The 18,966-nt window shown below is 39.6% G+C and overlaps 1 protein-coding gene across 3 annotated transcripts; it reads right to left on the bottom strand.

The window, feature by feature from the left end:
• Window positions 1-954: 954 nt before the first annotated feature.
• LOC129448336 (kinesin-like protein KIFC3) lies at window positions 955-18,274 on the bottom strand. 3 transcript variants are annotated; one of them, XM_055210659.2, is made up of 20 exons: window positions 18,117-18,274; window positions 17,664-17,829; window positions 16,980-17,076; window positions 16,656-16,819; window positions 15,706-15,958; window positions 12,751-12,902; window positions 12,395-12,460; window positions 12,118-12,255; window positions 11,649-11,846; window positions 9,883-10,056; window positions 9,645-9,792; window positions 9,275-9,405; window positions 6,218-6,329; window positions 5,951-6,132; window positions 5,759-5,863; window positions 5,559-5,689; window positions 5,146-5,266; window positions 4,929-5,058; window positions 4,546-4,775; window positions 955-3,222 (listed from the first exon to the last, which is right to left on the bottom strand). In XM_055210659.2, exons 2-20 carry the CDS (start codon window positions 17,760-17,762, stop codon window positions 3,091-3,093), a joined length of 2,763 nt encoding a protein of 920 aa, XP_055066634.2. In that variant the 5' UTR covers window positions 17,763-17,829; window positions 18,117-18,274; the 3' UTR covers window positions 955-3,090. The 3 variants fall into 3 exon arrangements, with proteins under 3 accessions (XP_055066634.2, XP_073728071.1, XP_073728070.1); XM_073871970.1 differs by having other exon boundaries at window positions 12,628-12,902; window positions 17,965-18,227; XM_073871969.1 differs by having other exon boundaries at window positions 12,628-12,902; window positions 18,117-18,157.
• Between the last annotated feature and the right edge of the window lie 692 nt (window positions 18,275-18,966).

The following is an 18,966-nucleotide window of genomic DNA, read 5'->3' as shown; positions in this document are numbered from 1 at the left end:
ACAAACACGCCCCTACCCCAATAGAATCTGGACCTTCTTTTGATAGACCCGCCCCACACATGCGCAACCCAATAGGTGTGTTCGAGATCATCCGGCGCTGCGCAGACCGATCGGCGAGGTTTGCCGCTTGCAGTCGAGAGAGGAACTGAAGACGGAGCCGTCAAGCCGGACACCTGCTGCTTGCCGTAGTGACGTGTGCGCCGTGTTTCCTTGTTTTTAATCGCGAATGAAGTGAATTAGATGCTGAATTTGATAAAAACAAATCTTTTAATAAAAAGTTGCAACCAGAAACATTTTATATCGAATATTTTAATTGCTGCTTATACTGTATACCCGAAAATAACGGGAAACAAGCATATATTATTAAAATACCAATAGAGCGTGTTATTTTAATTTTAATTTTATTACACGACACAATATAACATATTTAAGCATATTAAAGTGTTTTTTCCTGTTTTAAAACATGAATTTATAATGTTTATTAGTGAAACTAAAGGTTGGATTAAACTTGAAACGCACGTGATCGTTGTCATCAATGAGGCGACCAATCAAGTAAAGCTGTTACGTCATCACAACTCCGGGCAGCCGCTCTGGAGAAGCTGCACCGGCTGAGCCAGCCGGCTACTCTCGAAACGCTCTCGCGGTACTTAAAAACCATATGACACAGTCACGTGCCTGCAGCGCCAGCTGAAGTCGGACAAAAGTACTAACCAAAATGCACTGCTTCAAGTCAGCCGCCGATCGGTCTGCGCAGCGCCGCATGAAGTCGAACACACCTAATGTCAGTTAGTAGACACGCCCCTTACTGCTGATTGGCTACAAGTGTGTTTTGGTAGTCCGCCCGACTTTCTTTTCCAAAGCGTTTTTCAGATATTGTGCACTCCGTCTTCAATTGTATATGAATTAAATGAGAGATTTGAAAATCGGACACAATGCAATAAAGAAACAACACGCTTATAAACAGTACTTGCATCTTTTGGATGGTTTATCCAAATCAACCACAAATTTATTTACTGAAAGTACATACATGTATATGCCCAAAGGGGAGTTACTGTAGATCTCAATCAGGTAATGTATTAAATACTGGCACACTACTCTTTAAAATGACTTTATTCCCCGGTTTCACAGACGAAGCTTAAAGAGTAACTAAACCCTAAACCAACTTTTTTTAGTTAATGATCTGTAAGAATGATGCTTTATTAGTGCTGTTCATTGATTTTAGTAACTTTTCAATAAAAAAAAAAAGTGTTTCAATACTACAATATATGGTGTAAAAACGTCGAACGTCAGTTGAATCTTCCTATTGGATGTTGGGTCCAAAAAATGACACGTGACGTAAGCAGGTTCAAGCTCACCATACCCTTGTTACGATCTCACCAAACACTTGGTACGAGCTTAGTTCATCCCCTCTAGCTCCGTTGGGATCTGCCCATTTTTCTCACATTTTTCAAATATTGCCAGTGGGCGGAGTCAGGCTCTGACCAGGGGTTTAGTTACGCTTTAAGGCACGTCCTAGACTACAATACATGTATAAGCAGTCTCAACTAAAAATAACCTGCACATACAGCTCTTAAAATATGCCAGTGCTATTGACATAATGTACACACGATTTATGTATTTTTCTTGGGTAGGTTTATAAAAAATGCTTAAATTAACTAAGGCCTAGTCCTGGCTTTAGCCAAGCCTTGTCTGTAAAACCAGGTCTAAATGTGTTTTTGGCCAAAAGTAGGTCTAACAATAAACATTAGAGGCACAACTAACAGTATCTCAGTAGCTACCCAGACAGCAGACGAATCTGGGCCGGATCCACACCGGAGCTGTTGACTTTATTGCAGATCCGGCCTGGAGTCATCTGCTCTCAGGGTAAGAACTGGCAGAGTGCAGTGTTGGCAGCACAAAGACTATAAGTTTGATTCCGGGAAACACACATACTGATTAAATGTATAGCTTGAATGCACTGTAGGTCACTTTGGAGAAAATCTGCCAATGCGTAAAGTTAATTTCGGAAACAAACACCAGGCCTAGGTAGACAAAGCAGATAGTTTTGCGTTGAAAGCACATGATCTTTGACAATAAAGTGCATTTCTTACCTCCTATAATAACATGACTACAACAAAGACACCAAAGAACAAAAAGACATTTCACATCGAACGTAAACTTATCCTTAACAAGAGTTAATACACTAAAGTCTATAATTAAATGTAATTCATTAAAATATATTAATAATATTGTTTTGGTATCTTGGTAATATATCTATAATAATAATAATGAAAATATACATGATTTAAGAGTAATACGTTTAAAGGTGTCCTGCACACTAACTCTTATTCAGACCGAAACCAAACAATGAGACCACTAGGAGGAGATACTGCACATAATGTTATGCAGTACTTTACATTCCATCTGAACTTTAGGTGAAGGTTAGCTTCACTTATTGGGTTCATTCTCTTTCAAAAATACAATTACCATAGATCTTAAAACACCGGGTAACCTCCACCCTCAAATAAATAACATTCCTGCAAACACTTGTAAATGGCAGGGTACATATAATTAAGATGCATTTGAACTAAATTCAATGTTTTTGTACTCCGCACTTACAGTAATAACGTACAGAAGGACAGATTGGCTACTCAAATTACATAATCGTGGTAGTCCAGCCTGACCACATACAAACAAATAAACATCATGTGGCCAGTAGTTTCTAGACTATATATTTATATTCCAAAAAATAATTTCAATGTTCTTTACGTAAATAACGCTAGAAACCGGCATTACACAGATTTAAGATACCGTGGGGTGATGCAAGATCCGCTGACATTTTCACACAAATATCCCTGCAAAATATTTCCTATGATTGCTACATGTATCTATAAATATACAAGGAAGAACTGGTCAGGATACGGGTGGTGCTTTGTATTTGTGAGATTTTTACTTGCACATCAGCTGATGGAGATCGATAACCCAGAAGGAACTCCATCATGGCACCATGTTTGTTCTCATTGCTATAATGTGGCACCATTGAAGCTTCCAGACTTGTAGCCCTTGAATAGGTTCGGAAGCCTCAGCCAGGAGCTGTAGAGGGTTTGATGGCTAACTTTTGGTTTCATTATGCCCTCCTGTCTCAATTTTCCGTGCAGCAGGGCCCAGCTCCACCTTGCAGACCTTCTGGGCAAACTTTAGCGAGCACAGGGTCTCTCCCACGTTACTCTCGAGAGAAGAAACCTGTAGTGAGCACAATGAAAAACGTCATTGTTTAGGTGCTTTATTTAATAAAGTTTAAATGAATACTATTATAACTACACTAGTCAACATTTGAAGTGGATCAAAACCATTCAAAAAAGTTTACATAAAACCAATCCCTAATACCAGTTCTTGTCTTGGGACAACTTTGTTGAACTTTTTTGATCCAATTCAAATGTTGACTAATATATATTGTTTGGGTGCACGTTCTGTGGTTTAACTATAGTAGCAATGCCAAGATGCCTTATGTCTCATTAACCAGTTCTCTACCACAATGCTGGTTACAATGTACACTTTACTGTCTTTGTACACTAAGATTGTCTTTGTTACACTATGCAAGATCCAGAGATTGATTACTTAGCATCCCATTTTAGCAGTTTCTTATACATTTAGTTTTAAAGTGGACATGTAATGAAAATCTGACTTTTTTCATGTTTAAGTGCTATAATTGGGTCCCCAGTGCTTCTATGAACCTAGAAAATGTGCAAAAGATCAACCCAGTAACTTAGTTTTGGTAAACCATTCTCTGCAAGCACGTGACAAAATAGGTCATTGAAATTTGGCTCCCCTTGTGATGTCAGAAAGGGATAAAACAGCCCCTTAATCTGCACTATCCAACAACGGCAATGCATTGCATTTAAAAGGACACACCCAAAAATGGCACATTTTTGCTCACACATACAAAGTGGCAATTTTAAATAAATTATCTATATAATATGTTGAGCTAGAACTTCACATACAGTATGTACTCTGGGGACACCAGAGATTTCTTTGAAATCTTAAAAAAGTCTTGTGAAATGTCCCCTTTAAAGGGCACCTATTATGCAAATTCATGTTTACAAGGTGTTTGGACATAAATGTGTGTTGTTGGCAGCCTACAAAAAAAAAATCCACCATCTCCTTCTTTTTTTAATCCCCTTTAAACCAAAGCAGTCTCATTAGACATGCTGTTTTGATTCCCCTGTTAAAGTTATGTCACACTGATAAAGCCCCGCCCACAACCACTGACTAATGGGTAATTTTACCCAAAAGCTTTTTTAAATGTGTTTGTTAGCATATTGTAGCATGAATGCTATTAGGAATCATATCTATATTAACAAAACTGCTCAATGTCCCTTGGTAAGGGAGTGAGGAGTTGTATCTCATTTGCATTTACAGATACACACATGAAATCAGCGCTTTTTCGCTCCCACCCAAATAGAGGCATTGTGGACATGCTTAAATGATCTGTGACTTATATTGCATCTTGTAAAAATTAGCATAATAGGTGCCCTTTAATGCATAATAATGCAGAAACTCTTGTACCTGCACAACCATGGCGGTTTTGTTGCCTTTTCCCAGTGAGTCCTGCAGTAGGTAGGTGAGTCGTGAGTTTCTGAATGGTATGTGAGTCTGGTGGGCTTTCAGAGCCTGGATCACATCTCCTAAAGCTAACAGTGAACGGTTGATATTCTGGGCTTCTTTTAGTCTCTCGCCCTCTGCTCCGGACTTCCACACTCTCTCTGAACCAGCCAGATCCACAAGATTCAGCTTACCTACAACAGGGAGGTCAAGATTATGGTCTTGAGGATCCTTTGTTTCTGCCGTGAAACGTTATGTTTCTTGCTACCTAAACGTAGAATTGTGTTTTGAAGCCAAACCAGTGAGAACTTTGTCGAAGCTGTGATGCAAGCCTTATTGGGACTAACCGGTGGTTTTGGCTCCATTGGCGAGGTCTGTGCCCAGCACAGTTACAGTGAGCAAGGCATGTGAACGAGAGCTGTGCTGGTTCATCTGCGTGCCAAATGTAATTCGGTTTTTCCGAGCTATGGCCAAAATCTACAATTAAAAATGAAACGTTAGAGAGATTGTTTATTGTAGAGGTAATGTGTACAGTATCTTGACCCATTACACCATGCGACTCACTTTCTTGATATGCTGGAAACTTTTGACCTCCATGACCCTGAGTCCTGGCACATGTAGTTGACCTGTCCCATCAGGGTTGATCTTGATGTCCAGCTTTTCTCCATCTTTACTAAGCAGATCTCTGAAGATGACATCCAAAAGTTAAAAAAAAGTGAATTGTCTACACCCTGCTAAATATGGCTTAAAATAGCTAGTTTAAAATGGTCTCCCAGGCTGGTTAGGCTAATGGTTTTAGAAGGCTTTTGGACACCTTCAATTGGTCAGGCAGGAAGACCAGCTAAAGACCACCTTAAACCATCACAAAACTGATTTTTGATAAGTTTGTTTGACATCATTTAAAGCCTGAAGAAGAACACATATCTGTAAATTACCGCACCAAGATTTTTTATCTTGATTATAATAAAACACAATACCTCAAGACCTCGTTGTATATTTCCACTGAACTGACACTGACATTGTATGTCCACATGTCTTTTCTTTCCTCAATCTCATTGAAAAGGTGTTTCAGGGCTCGCTGGTTGATGCCGGGGTTCTCGACGGTACCCTGAACAGACACAGGCCAGTGAGTCATCATGGTATGACATCACAGAGCCTTTAGATGAACATGTGTTACCTCCATTGTGTAGGTTTTGCCAGATCCTGTCTGGCCATAAGCAAATATGCAGACATGATATCCATCGATACAAGATGTGATAAGCGGCTCAATTTCCTGGAACACCTGAGAGACAGAAACTCAGAATAGTGACCAAATCTACAACCCCCAATAAACATAAAATAAAAAAAAGATATTACTTAGGCTGCTTACTTCTTCTTGAGTGGCCTGAGGGTGAAATACTTTATCCAGCTCAAAGTTTTTGTCTTTTCCTTTGCTTAAAACGGTGAGTGCAGATTCATTATTGGGGTCTGTTGTCACAACCACTGCTTGGCCTTCATCATGTTGATCTTCCTTCAGTACTGGCTTCACACGGCAAAGCACGCGGATATTACCTGGCCAGTAGAAAAAAGCAAAACTGTAATCACAGTGTGGGGGGGATTAAAATGGTCAAATTGGTGAAATGCTTGGTTGACCCACCTTTAAGTTCAACCAACTGCTCGTGGTACTTCCTGCGGAGTGCCACCTCTTTTCTGTATTTTTCCAGAAGGTCTTTATTGGCCTCTGACATCTCATTTATAGCTGCCGTAATCTGGAGTATTTAGGTAATAGATGTTACAAAACAATTGAGAAAGGATAGCAACAAATAAATTATTTTATTAAGGGGCAGTTTCGCAGTCAAGGTTTAGGTAGTAAAATGTTCATCATGAGATGTGCCTTTGTGCTTTTTGCCAAGCAGTGATTGTTACAACGAGTGGCATGTTGCCAATAACCTGTAACATTATTGTAAAATTTGTAAATAGTTTGCGTTTATATTATTCAGAGTGTGTTTTTTCTAATATTAAAGTATTTTATTTCTATAGCACTTGTTTTGTCTCTTTATTTGCACAAAGCATAGTTTGAGGAATTTATTTTTTTCAACACTATAATGTGTTTATGCTTCAGTTACTATGTGTCAGCAATTATTGACAGTAAATTTGGACAAGGAATGAAGTAGCTCTAAGTGTAACATTTCATTAGAGCCCAAAAATATGATTATACACGACTAAAGCATTCATGAAAATCAGCATTTTATGTTAATGGTTACAAAGGGCCATTTGGAGTCTCCAAGTGGCCTTTTTAGAAGGCCGCCTAGACATAAACTTGTATAAACATGTAAAAAAACACAAATTTTCTAAGATATTGTAATCAAACTTGCTTGGTAAAGCTTGGTAAGGCTTCATGCTATGATCCTAATGTGTTTTCCAGCTAATAACTCCTACACTGTAAAAAAATTGCTGTAATTTTGCAGCTGGTTGCCAGTAACTTACTGTAGAAGATAAAGTCTGAAAATGTTTCATGTTCATTTAACTTTGAACGAAATGTTGCCAGTAAATAACATAAATGTAAAATTTACAGTAAGTTACTGGCAGCTAGTTGCCAGTAATACCCAGTAATACTGTAATTTCTACAGACATTTTTTTCAGTGTATAGTCATCTGCAAGCAACTGTTTACAAAAAAAGTAGGCAGAATATTTTTTACCCCTCTTTCAGTGTGTTTAATAACAGTAAGACTTGCAGTGATTCTGAGTCTCACCTTTCAAAAGATATCAAAACCATGCATATACTCCAAATGCTTCAAGTGCAGTATGCAATTTACAACCCCAAATCAGAAAAAGTTGGGACACTGTAGAAATTGTGAGTAAAAAAGGAATGGAATAATTTAAAAAATCTCATAAACTTATATTTTATTCACAATAGAATATAGATAACATATCAAATGTAGAAAGTGATACATTTTGAAATGTCATGCCAAATATTGGCTCATTTTGGATTTCATGAGAGCCACACACTCCAAAAAAGCCGGGACAGGTAGCAACAAGAGGCCAGAAAAGTCAAATGTACATATAAGGAACAGCTGGAGGAGGACCAATGTTTAGGAATAGGAATGTTGTCCCATTCTTGTCTAATACAGACTTAGTTGCTCAACTGTCTTAGGTCTTCTTTGTCGCATCTTCTTCTTTATGATGCACCAAATGTTTTCTATGGGTGAAAGATCTGGACTGCAGGCTGGCCATTTCAGTACTCAGATCCTTCTTCTACGCAGTCTTGATGTTGTAATTGATGCAGTATGTGGTCTGGCATTTGTCATGTTGGAAAATGCAAGGTCTTCCCTGAAAGAGCCGACGTCTGAATGGGATCATATGTATCTAGAACTTGGATAAACCTTTCAGCATTGATGGTGCCTTTCCAGATGTGTAAGCTGCCCATGACACACGTACTCATGCAACCCCAAACCATCAGAGATGCAGGCTTCTGAAAGGAGCGCTAATAACAACTTGGGTTGTCATTGTCCTCTTTAGTCCAGATGAAATGGCGTCCTAGTTCAAATTTTTATTCGTTGGACCACAGAACAGTTTTTCACTTTGCCACAGTCCATTTTAAATGAGCCTTGCCCAGGGATAATGCCTGTGCTTCTGGATCATGTTTAGATATGGCTTCTTTTTTGACCTACAGAGTTTTAGCTGGCAACAGCAAATGACACGGTGGATTGTGTTCACTGACAATGTTTTCTGGAAGTATTCCAGAGCCCATGTTGTGATTTCCATTACAGTAGCATTCCTGTATGTGATGCAGTGCCGCCTAAGGGCCCGAAGATCACGGGCATCCAGTATGGTTTTCTCTAAACCTTTGAATGATATTATGCCCTGTAGATGATGATAACTTCAAACTCTTTGCAATTTTTCTCTGAAAAACTTAGAAAACTATTTTTCGCTGCAGCATTGGGGGAATTGGTGATTCTCTGCCCATCTTGACTTCTGACAGACACTGCCACTCTGAGAGGCGCTTTTTATACCCAATCATGTTGCCAATGACCTAATAAGTTGCAAATTGGTCCTTCAGCTGTTCCTCATATGTACATTAAAATTTTCTGGCCTCTTATTGCTACCTGTTCCAACTTTTTTTGGAATGTGTAGCTCTCATGAAATCCAAAATGAGCCAATATTTGGCATGACATTTCAAAATGTATCACTTTCAACATTTGATATGGTATCTATATTCTACTGTGAATAAAATATAAGTTTATGAGATTTGTAAATTATTCCATTACTTTTCTACAGTGTCCCAACTTTTTCTGATTTGGGGTTGTACTTTGGGTATGTCTTTTTTAGGCGTTTTTGCAAAATACAGCAGGAGGTTATATAAAGGGGTTAATCCAGGACTAGGCCTTAGTTATATTAAGACATTTAAGGAGTTTTTACAAACAAACCATACTGGTGTACATCTTGAGACAAAACACAAGCACTGATATATGTAAAGATATGTTAAGGTTTAAGCTCAAACATGCATTATAGTCTGGGACTAGGATAAGCCCTGTCTGGGAAACTGCCCCAAAATGTACTAAATGAGGGTTAGCTCACTTGGTAAAGCATTGCATTAGCAACACAAAGGTCATAGGTTCGATCTTTGGGATCACACACTTATGAAATGTATAGCTTGAATGAACTACGTATAAGTCGCGTTGGACTAGAATCTTATAAATCGATGTTTATTTACCTGTTTCTTGGCTTCTTTGATAGCTGAGCCGTAGAAGTCGGAAAAGTTGCGGACCTGACTGCGCAGACTGGCATAGTCCGTCTTCATGGAGCGTAAGGTAGGAGGGAGAGCACTTAAACGCCTCTGGAGAGCTGCCAGTTAATACACAGACAAACGTACTGAGCCAAATGACAGAATATAACAAAACACATTTAACTAGACTTCCTAAAACTCTATTACAAATGCTACCAACTATCAACACTTTCAAGTCCATATTAGTATTGGTCTAATCTGCTGGGAACTGTGCACCTGTGCATGATCAAGAGAATGGTGGTAATGGAGATGAGATTGGGAAAATTACAAATAGAACATTTATAAAGTATAAACTGACTTGTGAACTGGTCCTGTAGGCTCTGAAGATGTTCCTCTGAGCAGTTAGCTGCTGCTTTCACAGCTGCCTCTTTCTTTTCTTCAAGATGCACAATCTCCTTCAACAGCTCTTCCCTTAGGGTACCAATCTCCCTCTCATATGCCGCAATCTGTGGAGCCATTTGTTTTTTATATAAATCATGAGAGGTTCTTCAGCTGTAGTTATACTGTATACAAACAGAGGGCTGAAGCTTAGTAACCTTATGTTGCAAATTGCAGCTGACTTCATCTGAGCGCCTGATGTTTTCCTCCAGCTGTCGGCATCTTTCTCTTTGATTTGTAAGCTTCTCAGATAGCTCTTCATTCTGGTGTCTGGCTTCAGCTAGTTGTCGTAGAGTTGAAGGCGATTCCACCTCCACAGTTTGAGTAACGTACTACATGAAAGACCAAGATTATTTCACTGTGTATCACATTTAATTCTTAGTACTCTCTTTTGTTGATGTTAAATGAAAAGTATACCCCAAATCGAAAACTTTGTGATTATTTTTTAACCTGCCTCCCAACCCTGTTCGTGTAGGCACACCAACACATTTTCCAACTCTTCTTTTATTAAATCCACTAATCAACTCATTAGTAGAGACTAGAGGTCTTCAGGGGTCCACTTAGATCTGAAAACCCGAGGTCCAACCCAAGCGGGTTCGGGTCTAAAAGTTTCACATGTGCCTTATACAAGGGTCGGGAATAATAATGGTGGCATTGGGTATTGGACAATTTAAGAGAGGCGTTTTTGCTGAACGGCCTTGAGACAACCCAAACTATCCAACCCCATCTCTGTTTGAAAAAAAAATTGTGACATTGTGTGGCTGGTTAATTTTCATTGAGACAAACCTATCAATCAATTTTAAATGCACATTTTAGCAGTTACAATTTTCGTCAGATAACAAAGGAAAATAAATGGGGCAGGGAGCCAAATTTGATGCGAGGCCAAAAGGGTTCCTTTCTGTCTGACTGGTGCATGCAGCCATGCAGACTGCACACACGTCAGGGTCCAGTCGGGTTCAAAAATTGCCACTGGTTCAGGTTGGACTCGGGTCTAATTTTCTCGGGTTTGTCTCAGGTCAGGTCTTTCTTTAAAAAAATGATTTATGCACGTAGTATTCAGATAAAAAGTGATTTGGGTCATTTCAGGTCGGGTACATTTCTTTGGAGACTCCAAGATGGGAAATAATGATGTCAGATGTGAGAGACATCCAAAATGTGTAGTGTTGGTGTGTCTCAAGCAACAGGGTTGGGAAACGACAGCCTTAACAACAGTTCAGACACAAAAGAACGTGCACTGAAAGAGAGGCACAGGTCAAGACTTTCATAAAATAATGCATTATATTTTATGTTGTTTTCCACCAAACCCTTTTGCATGCCTTCAGGACACTTAAAATATACAGCACGAGTCGACTGGAGTTATTTATTTAACACTTTTGGATTCATTGGAAGCTTGAAAAAAATCTGTGTTTGAGTTCTGAACAAAAAAAAAGACTTTGGGGTTTTAAATGACGCAAGAGTTAGTAAACAATGACAACATTTTCATTATTGGGTGAACTTTCCCTTTAAGCTTTGTCCTTTCATAAGAAAAGCGTCTGCTAAATGACTAAATGTAAGAAAGACTTTACTTTGGAGAACTATATTTCACAGCAGTTCAGTCCAATACCGTGCTTGATCTTTATTCACGAGTGTAGGCTTAACCTCAGTGTTAATATATTTATAACCAAATAAAATTGCTTGACAAGCAGTTTTATTTTCTGTGTTGCAATATTTTCTAATGAAACAAGAATCAGTTCTGATAACATCCTTGAAACAAGGCATTGCTACTCCGAAATAGGTGGTATTAGTACTTTTAAGAATCTTATAAAGAAAGAAATAATACAAGATGAGTTATCAATATATTTGGTTTGGTTTAAATAAACCCTTTCTAAATGTTCACATTTGCTTATAATCATCATTTAGAAGTATAAACGGCCTCAAATCTTACTTTAACCACAGGGGCCTTGTTGCGTTCTTTGTCAAGTTCCAGCTGTAGCTCTCTGACGCTGTCCTCTCTTCTCTTCAGCTCCTCGGATCTCCTCCACTCGCTCTGCTCCCTCTGGTGCTCCACACGAGACAGCTGCTCCGCCCGCTGCTGCAAACAACTCTCCAGCTGCAGAACACGACTGCGCAGGTTCTCATTTTCCTTTTCCATTAGTGAGTGTTAAATACAGTGGAAAGTCAGGATGATAAAGTTACAAAGATTTTCTTTTGCAACAAAGAAAAATCAAGGTATGCATTTTACATGTCATCCCATTAAATTTCATATCTTCTTGCAAAGTAGCTTTACAGTAAGCATTTAAAGAGTGGGAATTATGGATAAATATTTTTAAAAGTAAATATATTTATGCAAAACATTCAGTGAGTAAATGTAAAGGGCAGCGTTATTTTACCATGCATTGAATTACTTGTCCTACCTTTATAAGAACAGAACTTGACTGGGATGGGATGACTGACAGCTGCTGTAAGAGACCCTGTGTCACTGAAAGACTGTGTTTCAAACTCTCATTCTCCACTGACAAACAAAGCACACGCTTTTCTGAGTCTGTTACTCCCTGCATGGAAAACACACACAAAAACAAATCAAATATGATAACCCAGATAAGCTGTTGACTGCCTAGTCTGGTTTTAATACATCACATTTAACCTAATTTCAAATGCAGGGCACAGGAACAATTTGTTCTAAAAGCTCACCGATGTTACTCTAAGTTTGGACAGCTCCTCTTCTCTTTCCTCAATGCAGGTCTTCAGCTCATCAATCTACATAGAGAAAATCAATATTATCAGCAAAGCAAGCCTGCGAAGATATATGAGTGAACGGTAAATCAATCAAACGATTTAACAGATGGAAAGATAGCTGAATGGATGAAAATAGCTTGAAGGTTATACATGTGACTGCACTACAGGGTGTGAATGGAGTTTAATACCTGTTTTTGGAAGCCCAGGAACCTTTTGGGATTATTAGAAAAGGTGGAAAGTATATGGAGACCTATATGGAAGGCTGATGAATGAATGGAAGCAGTGATTGTATGAAGTCTAATGTTCAGCACCTGCTGCTGGAAAGCCTGTACTTTAGTGTGCCGATCTCTCTCTCTCTGCTCAAGCTGGGAATGAAGCGTTCGCAGTTCTCCTCTGAGCTGACTCCTCTCTCCCTGCAACCCGCACAGAGACTGCACCAACTTATGCAGCCCTGCAGGAGACGCTGAGGGAAGCATTAAAAATATTCATTAACTAAATGATATGCTTAAAGGGATAGTTCACCCAAAAATGTGTAATTGATGACTCACCCTCATGTCGTTCCAAACTCGTAAGACATCCGTTCATCTTGGGAACACAGTTTAAAATGTTTTAGATTTAGTCCGAGAGCTTGTTGACCCTTACCTACAGTATACTGTCCATGTAATAAAAACATCATCAAAGTAGTCCATGTGACATAAGTGGGTCAGTAAGAATGTGTTGAAGCATTGAAAATACATTTTGGTCCAAAAATGACGACTTTATTCAACATTGTCTTCTCTTCCGCATCTGTTGTAAAGTGCATGCGCGAGACTAAAGTCATGTGACTGCGACTGACGTGTTATCTGGTGTGCCCCAGCTGTTTTTTTTGTGTGTGCCCGGGCTTCGTTTCCAAGGTGTTTCTCAATGTCAAGGAAAGATCCTCGGAAGCCAGAATTTCGAGAATGCTACGTCATCGACATCCATCGAAGGACTGTTCCAATGTCCAGCATCCTCGGAATTTGAGTCCTTGGTTCGAGTAATATCCCATATACAGGAAAGGATGCATGTGTAGTCTTCGCGCTCCGAAATCACCCACAACCCCACGAGCGCATCGCCGAAAGCACACCCCTCCACCGACGCAATGACGTGCACTTGCTAGCCTGTTCCATTTACGTGTTCTCCAAATGCTAAAGAGGAGCCTCGCCTAGCCTCTGAAGGAAGTGACCTCGTAAGGACCAGTCCTGCCAAGGAAGTATCCTTGACGTTGGGAAACAGATACAATCTGAGGGAGACGCAAGCTGTAAGTTTGAAAAGAAAAACATCGCAAACATGTCTGTGGATAACACATCATCCGGGACTTTAGTCTCGCACCTGCACTTCACAACAGACGCTGAAGAAAAGACAATGCTGAATAAAGTCGTAATTTTTGTTATTTTTGGACCAAAATGTATTTTCAATGCTTCAACACATTCTGACTGACCCACTGATGTCACATGGACTACTTTGATGACGTTTTTATTACCTTTCTGGACAGTATACCGTACGTAGACTTTCAATGAAGGGTCAACAAGCTCTCGGACTAAATCTAAAACGTGCACGTCATTACGTCAGTGAAAAGGTGTGCTTTCAGCGATGCGCTCATAGGATTGTGGGTGATTTCAGAGCGCGAAGACTACACATGCATCCTTTCCTGTATATGGGATATTACTCGAACCAAGGACTTAAACTGTGTTCTGAAGATGAAGGGAGGTCTTATGAGTCATTAATGACATTATTTTCATTTTTGGGTGAACTATCCCTTTAACAAATCATTTATTAACATTTGTTTATGTTTCAACGCATACATGCTTTCCCAACAAAGAACAACAACCTTTCATCCTGACCAAAAGACGGCAGGGGTCAGACCAGGGGTGCCCAAACTCTGTCCTGGAGGGCCGGTGTCCTGCAGAGTTTAGCTCCAACTTGCCTCAGCACACCTGCCTGGAAGTTTCTAGTATGCTTAGTAAGACCTTATTCAGCTGCTTTAGGTGTGTTTGATTAAGATAGGAGCTAAACTCTGCAGGACAAAGTTTGGAAACTACTTGACCCAGTTTGGGCACCCCTGTTTTAGACCCTTGCAGTCTTACTGATTTAACTGTTATTTAGGATTTAGCAGCCTGAAAATTGATAACTTCATTGAGAAAAGACTCTGGAAACCACAGAGAATAGTGCCTGGCAGCATTCAATTTATTGAGTTTCCAGACATCAATAATTGATACGACGAATCAGAGTTGCTGTATTTTACTGTGCTGAACGCTACAGTATAAAGTCAGTTGGCATCAGATTGGTGCGTTCAGTCTATAAAGCCACAAACATGATGTGGAATAAACGTGACGGGAAGAGGTGAAAGCAAACATATAATCACAGAAAATACTACTCAATTGGGAAAATTTAGAGTCCTTCTGATGTGTCTTTCTTTATATAACAGTGGGGTACGTGGAGTTCAGCGGTGTGTTGTAAGTGCACTTGCATTTGTAAGCGAATCAGCTCTTAAAATGTTTTATTAATATCTGTGAGCCAGACAGAGACACAAAGTGCCACAGTAATGATGTGTGACAGCCATGCAAATGAATATTTTTACTAAATGGCTAATAATATATGTTGCTTCCCAGAAGCAACCCACAAGTATTGCTAAAATGTAATTTAGCCATCTGACCATGTGCGTTGTGGGCGTCGTGCCTATTAAATAATTTTGGGTTAAATATAGCCCACTAAATCCTTTCGGCATTAAGTACCATGTGCATCAACTGTACTACAAAGCTAAGTGTACATCTGACACTAATGTAGACATTCTCTTTAAAGACATGTGCTGCTGGTATCCATAACGCATGCATTATTAGGTAAAGCGAGTAGATCTGGTCAACAGATAACCTGCACCTGCACACCTGGTGATGTTTGATGAGAAACAGACAAACGGAGAGACCAGATGCCCTCTTCAACTCTGAGGTCACTGCCAGCTACGGTGGCTAAAACCATCTGCCGGCTATTCTTGGCAGTTTGTTCCACTATGCACATTTAATAAGGTACAGTCGTTGGATGTCCACATGATGTGCATGTGACCTGATCTCTTTACAAGATTTTGAACACAGGAAGACACGTGCACGATCATTTTGGTTTCACGAGGTTTCATCAATTTTCCTTTGTGGCTGAACTAATAAAGAGACAAGTGGCCATCCTTTTACATCCTTCAACGAATTGACATCAAACCTCATCCACATTGAAACTCTTTAGGTTATACTGTATCTCACCTTCATTTTCTGGCGACGTAGTCTGCTGCTGAGCGATCACGTCCTCCAGGCTGTTTATGACACTGTTTTTGTCCCTGAGCCGTTGGCGGTAGGTTGCACGCAGGGCCTTCATTTTTTTGCGTTGCTGGGCGCGGTGTCTGCGCAGCTGCAGGCGGTACTGTTCGGCCTGCTGCTGCAGCTGTTGCAGGTGGGAATACTGCTCCAGGAAACTCAACAAGTGTGACATCACCGACAGCAGTGGAGACTCTGGCACCTGCATGACATATATATTTCATATTTCACCTTTATAATGTGACAGTGACAGATCATTTTCAGTGTATCATACTACTGTGGTTCGCATTGTTCAAGCACATCGCAAAATTAAGCATGTTTTTGTGGTAAAAGTATAGTAACCATGTTTTTTTGGTGTATTGATTAGCATTCATTTTTAAAACCATGGTTATTTTGTGGTAACCATGCTTTTACTACAGTAACTATATTATTTGTTTTGTTTTAAGTGTTAACTGTAGTAAAACCATGCTTAATTTTCCCTTAAAGGTGCAGTGTGTAAATTTTAGCAGCATCTAGTGGTGTGGTTGCGAATTGCAACCAACGGCTCAGTCCACCGCTCACCCCTCGCTTTTGAAATGCATAGAGAAGCTACGGTAGCCGCCACCGGAAAAACATGCCATCAACGAAGACAACTTAGTAAAAAAGTTTGTCCGTTAAGGGCTTCTGTAGAAACATAGCGGCACAAAATGGCGACTTCCACGTAAGGGGACCCTCTGTGTATGTAGATAAAAATGTCTCATTCTAAGGTAATAAAAACATAACGGTTCATTATAAAAAGGTCTTTATACACCCCTGATAATAAAGTTTGTATATTATTTTGCATTTCTGTCAAGAGATCCTTTTAAAAATTGCACACTGCACCTTTAAGGGATATACATGCGGCTAATGTGATTCTTTACCTTTTCACTTGATTCTGTCTGGGCATTAGTGGTTCTTTTTTTATCTGCCTCATGCTTGAAAGACAGGAAGGCTGTTAAAGGTGTTTTGGCAGGTATCCCGTGACCTTCTTCAAAATCATCATCTTCATCACTGAGAGACGCCCCATCACTATCACTACTGCTGCCTGCAATTCATTCAATTATAAATTAGTGTGTAATATTAAACTGTACCTGTCAAAATTATTTAGCATTCAGGTTATTAGTTTTGAACAGTTGTTAGTCAATCAGAATCAAGCATTTCATCGAGCCGTGCAGTAAGAAATGTTAGTATGGAAACATTCTTACTTGAATCACTCAGTCCTGCACACCCCCTTTTCTTCAATATGGGGGAGTGGCTACCCTTCCCCTTGCTCTCTGTTTCCATGGAAACATGGCCAGGCTCCTGTCAGTTATCGGAGGAAAGCGATGTGATTATTGGAGGACACACAGTTCACACAGATTTAACCATACGTGAGTAACATGACTGTGAGAAGATATTTGCAGACACGGTCACATGAATGAAATGTAACTCTTGAATACACTGTAGTTAATATTCATGTAAACGTATTGTTTAAGCTGTCATTCAAGGATTTTTTAGCTTTTGACCTCATTTTAATTCCTGTAGCTCAGTGGTAGAGCATTGGTTGTGTGTTCGATCCCAGGGAACACAAATAATGATAAAAGTATACCTTTTAATGCACTAAAAGCGTCTGCCAAATGCATACATAATTCCCGGTAGCTCAATTGGTACAGCATTTTGTGTCATGGTTTTCATCCCCAGGGAACACACATACATATAAAGAAATGTAACGTATATTTAAATGTATACGCTGTATGCCTGACAAATGCATACAAATGTAAAAATGTATCGCGCATGCTTTATCTCTACCGACATATCATATCTTAACCAAATTGGGTCAATTTAAGTGAAGACAATAGGAAGTGAATATATTAGGATGTCTGCTGTGTGCACACCGCATCCAGACGTACCTCTGGAGACCCTCCGCAGGCCCCTTCCAGTTCTGCCTCCTCCTCCTTTTTGAAGACAGTGTAGAAGATGTACACCAGCAGAGAATAAAAGGCATACATTTTTCCTGAGATGCAGATTTTACAGCAACAGATCCAGAAAATTTACGGCATGCCTCCGCTTTTCACACTGCAACGCAATCAGACAAGTGTTAATAAACCTATGGTTCATCCGCAGCTCTTACACAAAAAACCCCACGATTCTATTTGCAATGTCCTCATTGTTGTCAGGCTCCACACAATAGGCATTCCTGTAGAGAATTACCCTAAAAAGGCAAAGATGGGTATTAATCCCAGAGACTGGATGAACACAATGTTCCCTCTGCTGGAGATCTTTGAAGCAGAAAGTCATGAATTCATACAATCATGCTGTATCCCCAAAATCCATTATCACCCCAGTGCCGTCCATAGTCTTACCAACTGCTGAGGTTGCTCTTTTAGGACTGCAGTCACTGCATCCTCTCCTCATTCCTTAGCTATAATTCACAGAAGCACGTCATGATGATCTTTCTATGAGCTATGCTTTATTCTGCCTACCTGCTATTCTTGGTTTCCCTTGCTCTCTATTTCCCCTCCTTCTTCACCTCCTCTTAATATCCATCTCTCTCCCCCCTCGCCAGTCTTTGAGCATGCTCAGTCAGCGCAGAAGGACCATGCATTGCAGTGGTGGAGGGAAGCTAATGGAGATTGATGACAGAGAGAGAAACACATCAAGTGATCGACAAACCAAAGAAAAAAATCTGCGTGATAATGCTATATTCAAAGTGACAACCACAAAATTGGTTGTCATGGTGATGATGTAGACTGAGAAGTAACATAAGCATTTGTGCTTTTATTAGTAAAGCTATGTAGTAAGGTACAGTGCAAAGTAATATTAACTAGACTGTTGATGATGTGTTTGGAGCAGGATTTTGGGTTTTTGGGTAAAGGCAATGAGTTGCATGTCTGTGGTTTAATTACAATGATTTAATGTTCTGGTGTGCACTGTACTTAAGCACCGACAGAAAACCTTTGTTGAGCTGGCTCAAATGTCTTGGACAATAAAAGAAATGCTGACTAAAATTCTGAATAGCAAAAACCACCTTTGAACGTTGTCATGTTGTCTTATTATATTTGTTTTAGCTTAATTTTTGCCTCTCTTATTATGTTGAATGTTAAATCCAATCCATGTTCAGTAAAAATAATTTGATGCAGAAATAAACTTGCTAATAGACCAACTATAGTATTGTATAAAAGTGTTTAATATCGGTATCGGTCAGAAGTTGTC

The sequence above is a fragment of the Misgurnus anguillicaudatus genome, chromosome 10, assembly GCF_027580225.2.
Source record: "Misgurnus anguillicaudatus chromosome 10, ASM2758022v2, whole genome shotgun sequence".
NCBI lineage: Eukaryota > Metazoa > Chordata > Actinopteri > Cypriniformes > Cobitidae > Misgurnus > Misgurnus anguillicaudatus.
The sequence above is the reverse complement of the archived record's forward strand: the minus strand, read 5'-3'. Positions and strand labels throughout refer to the sequence as shown.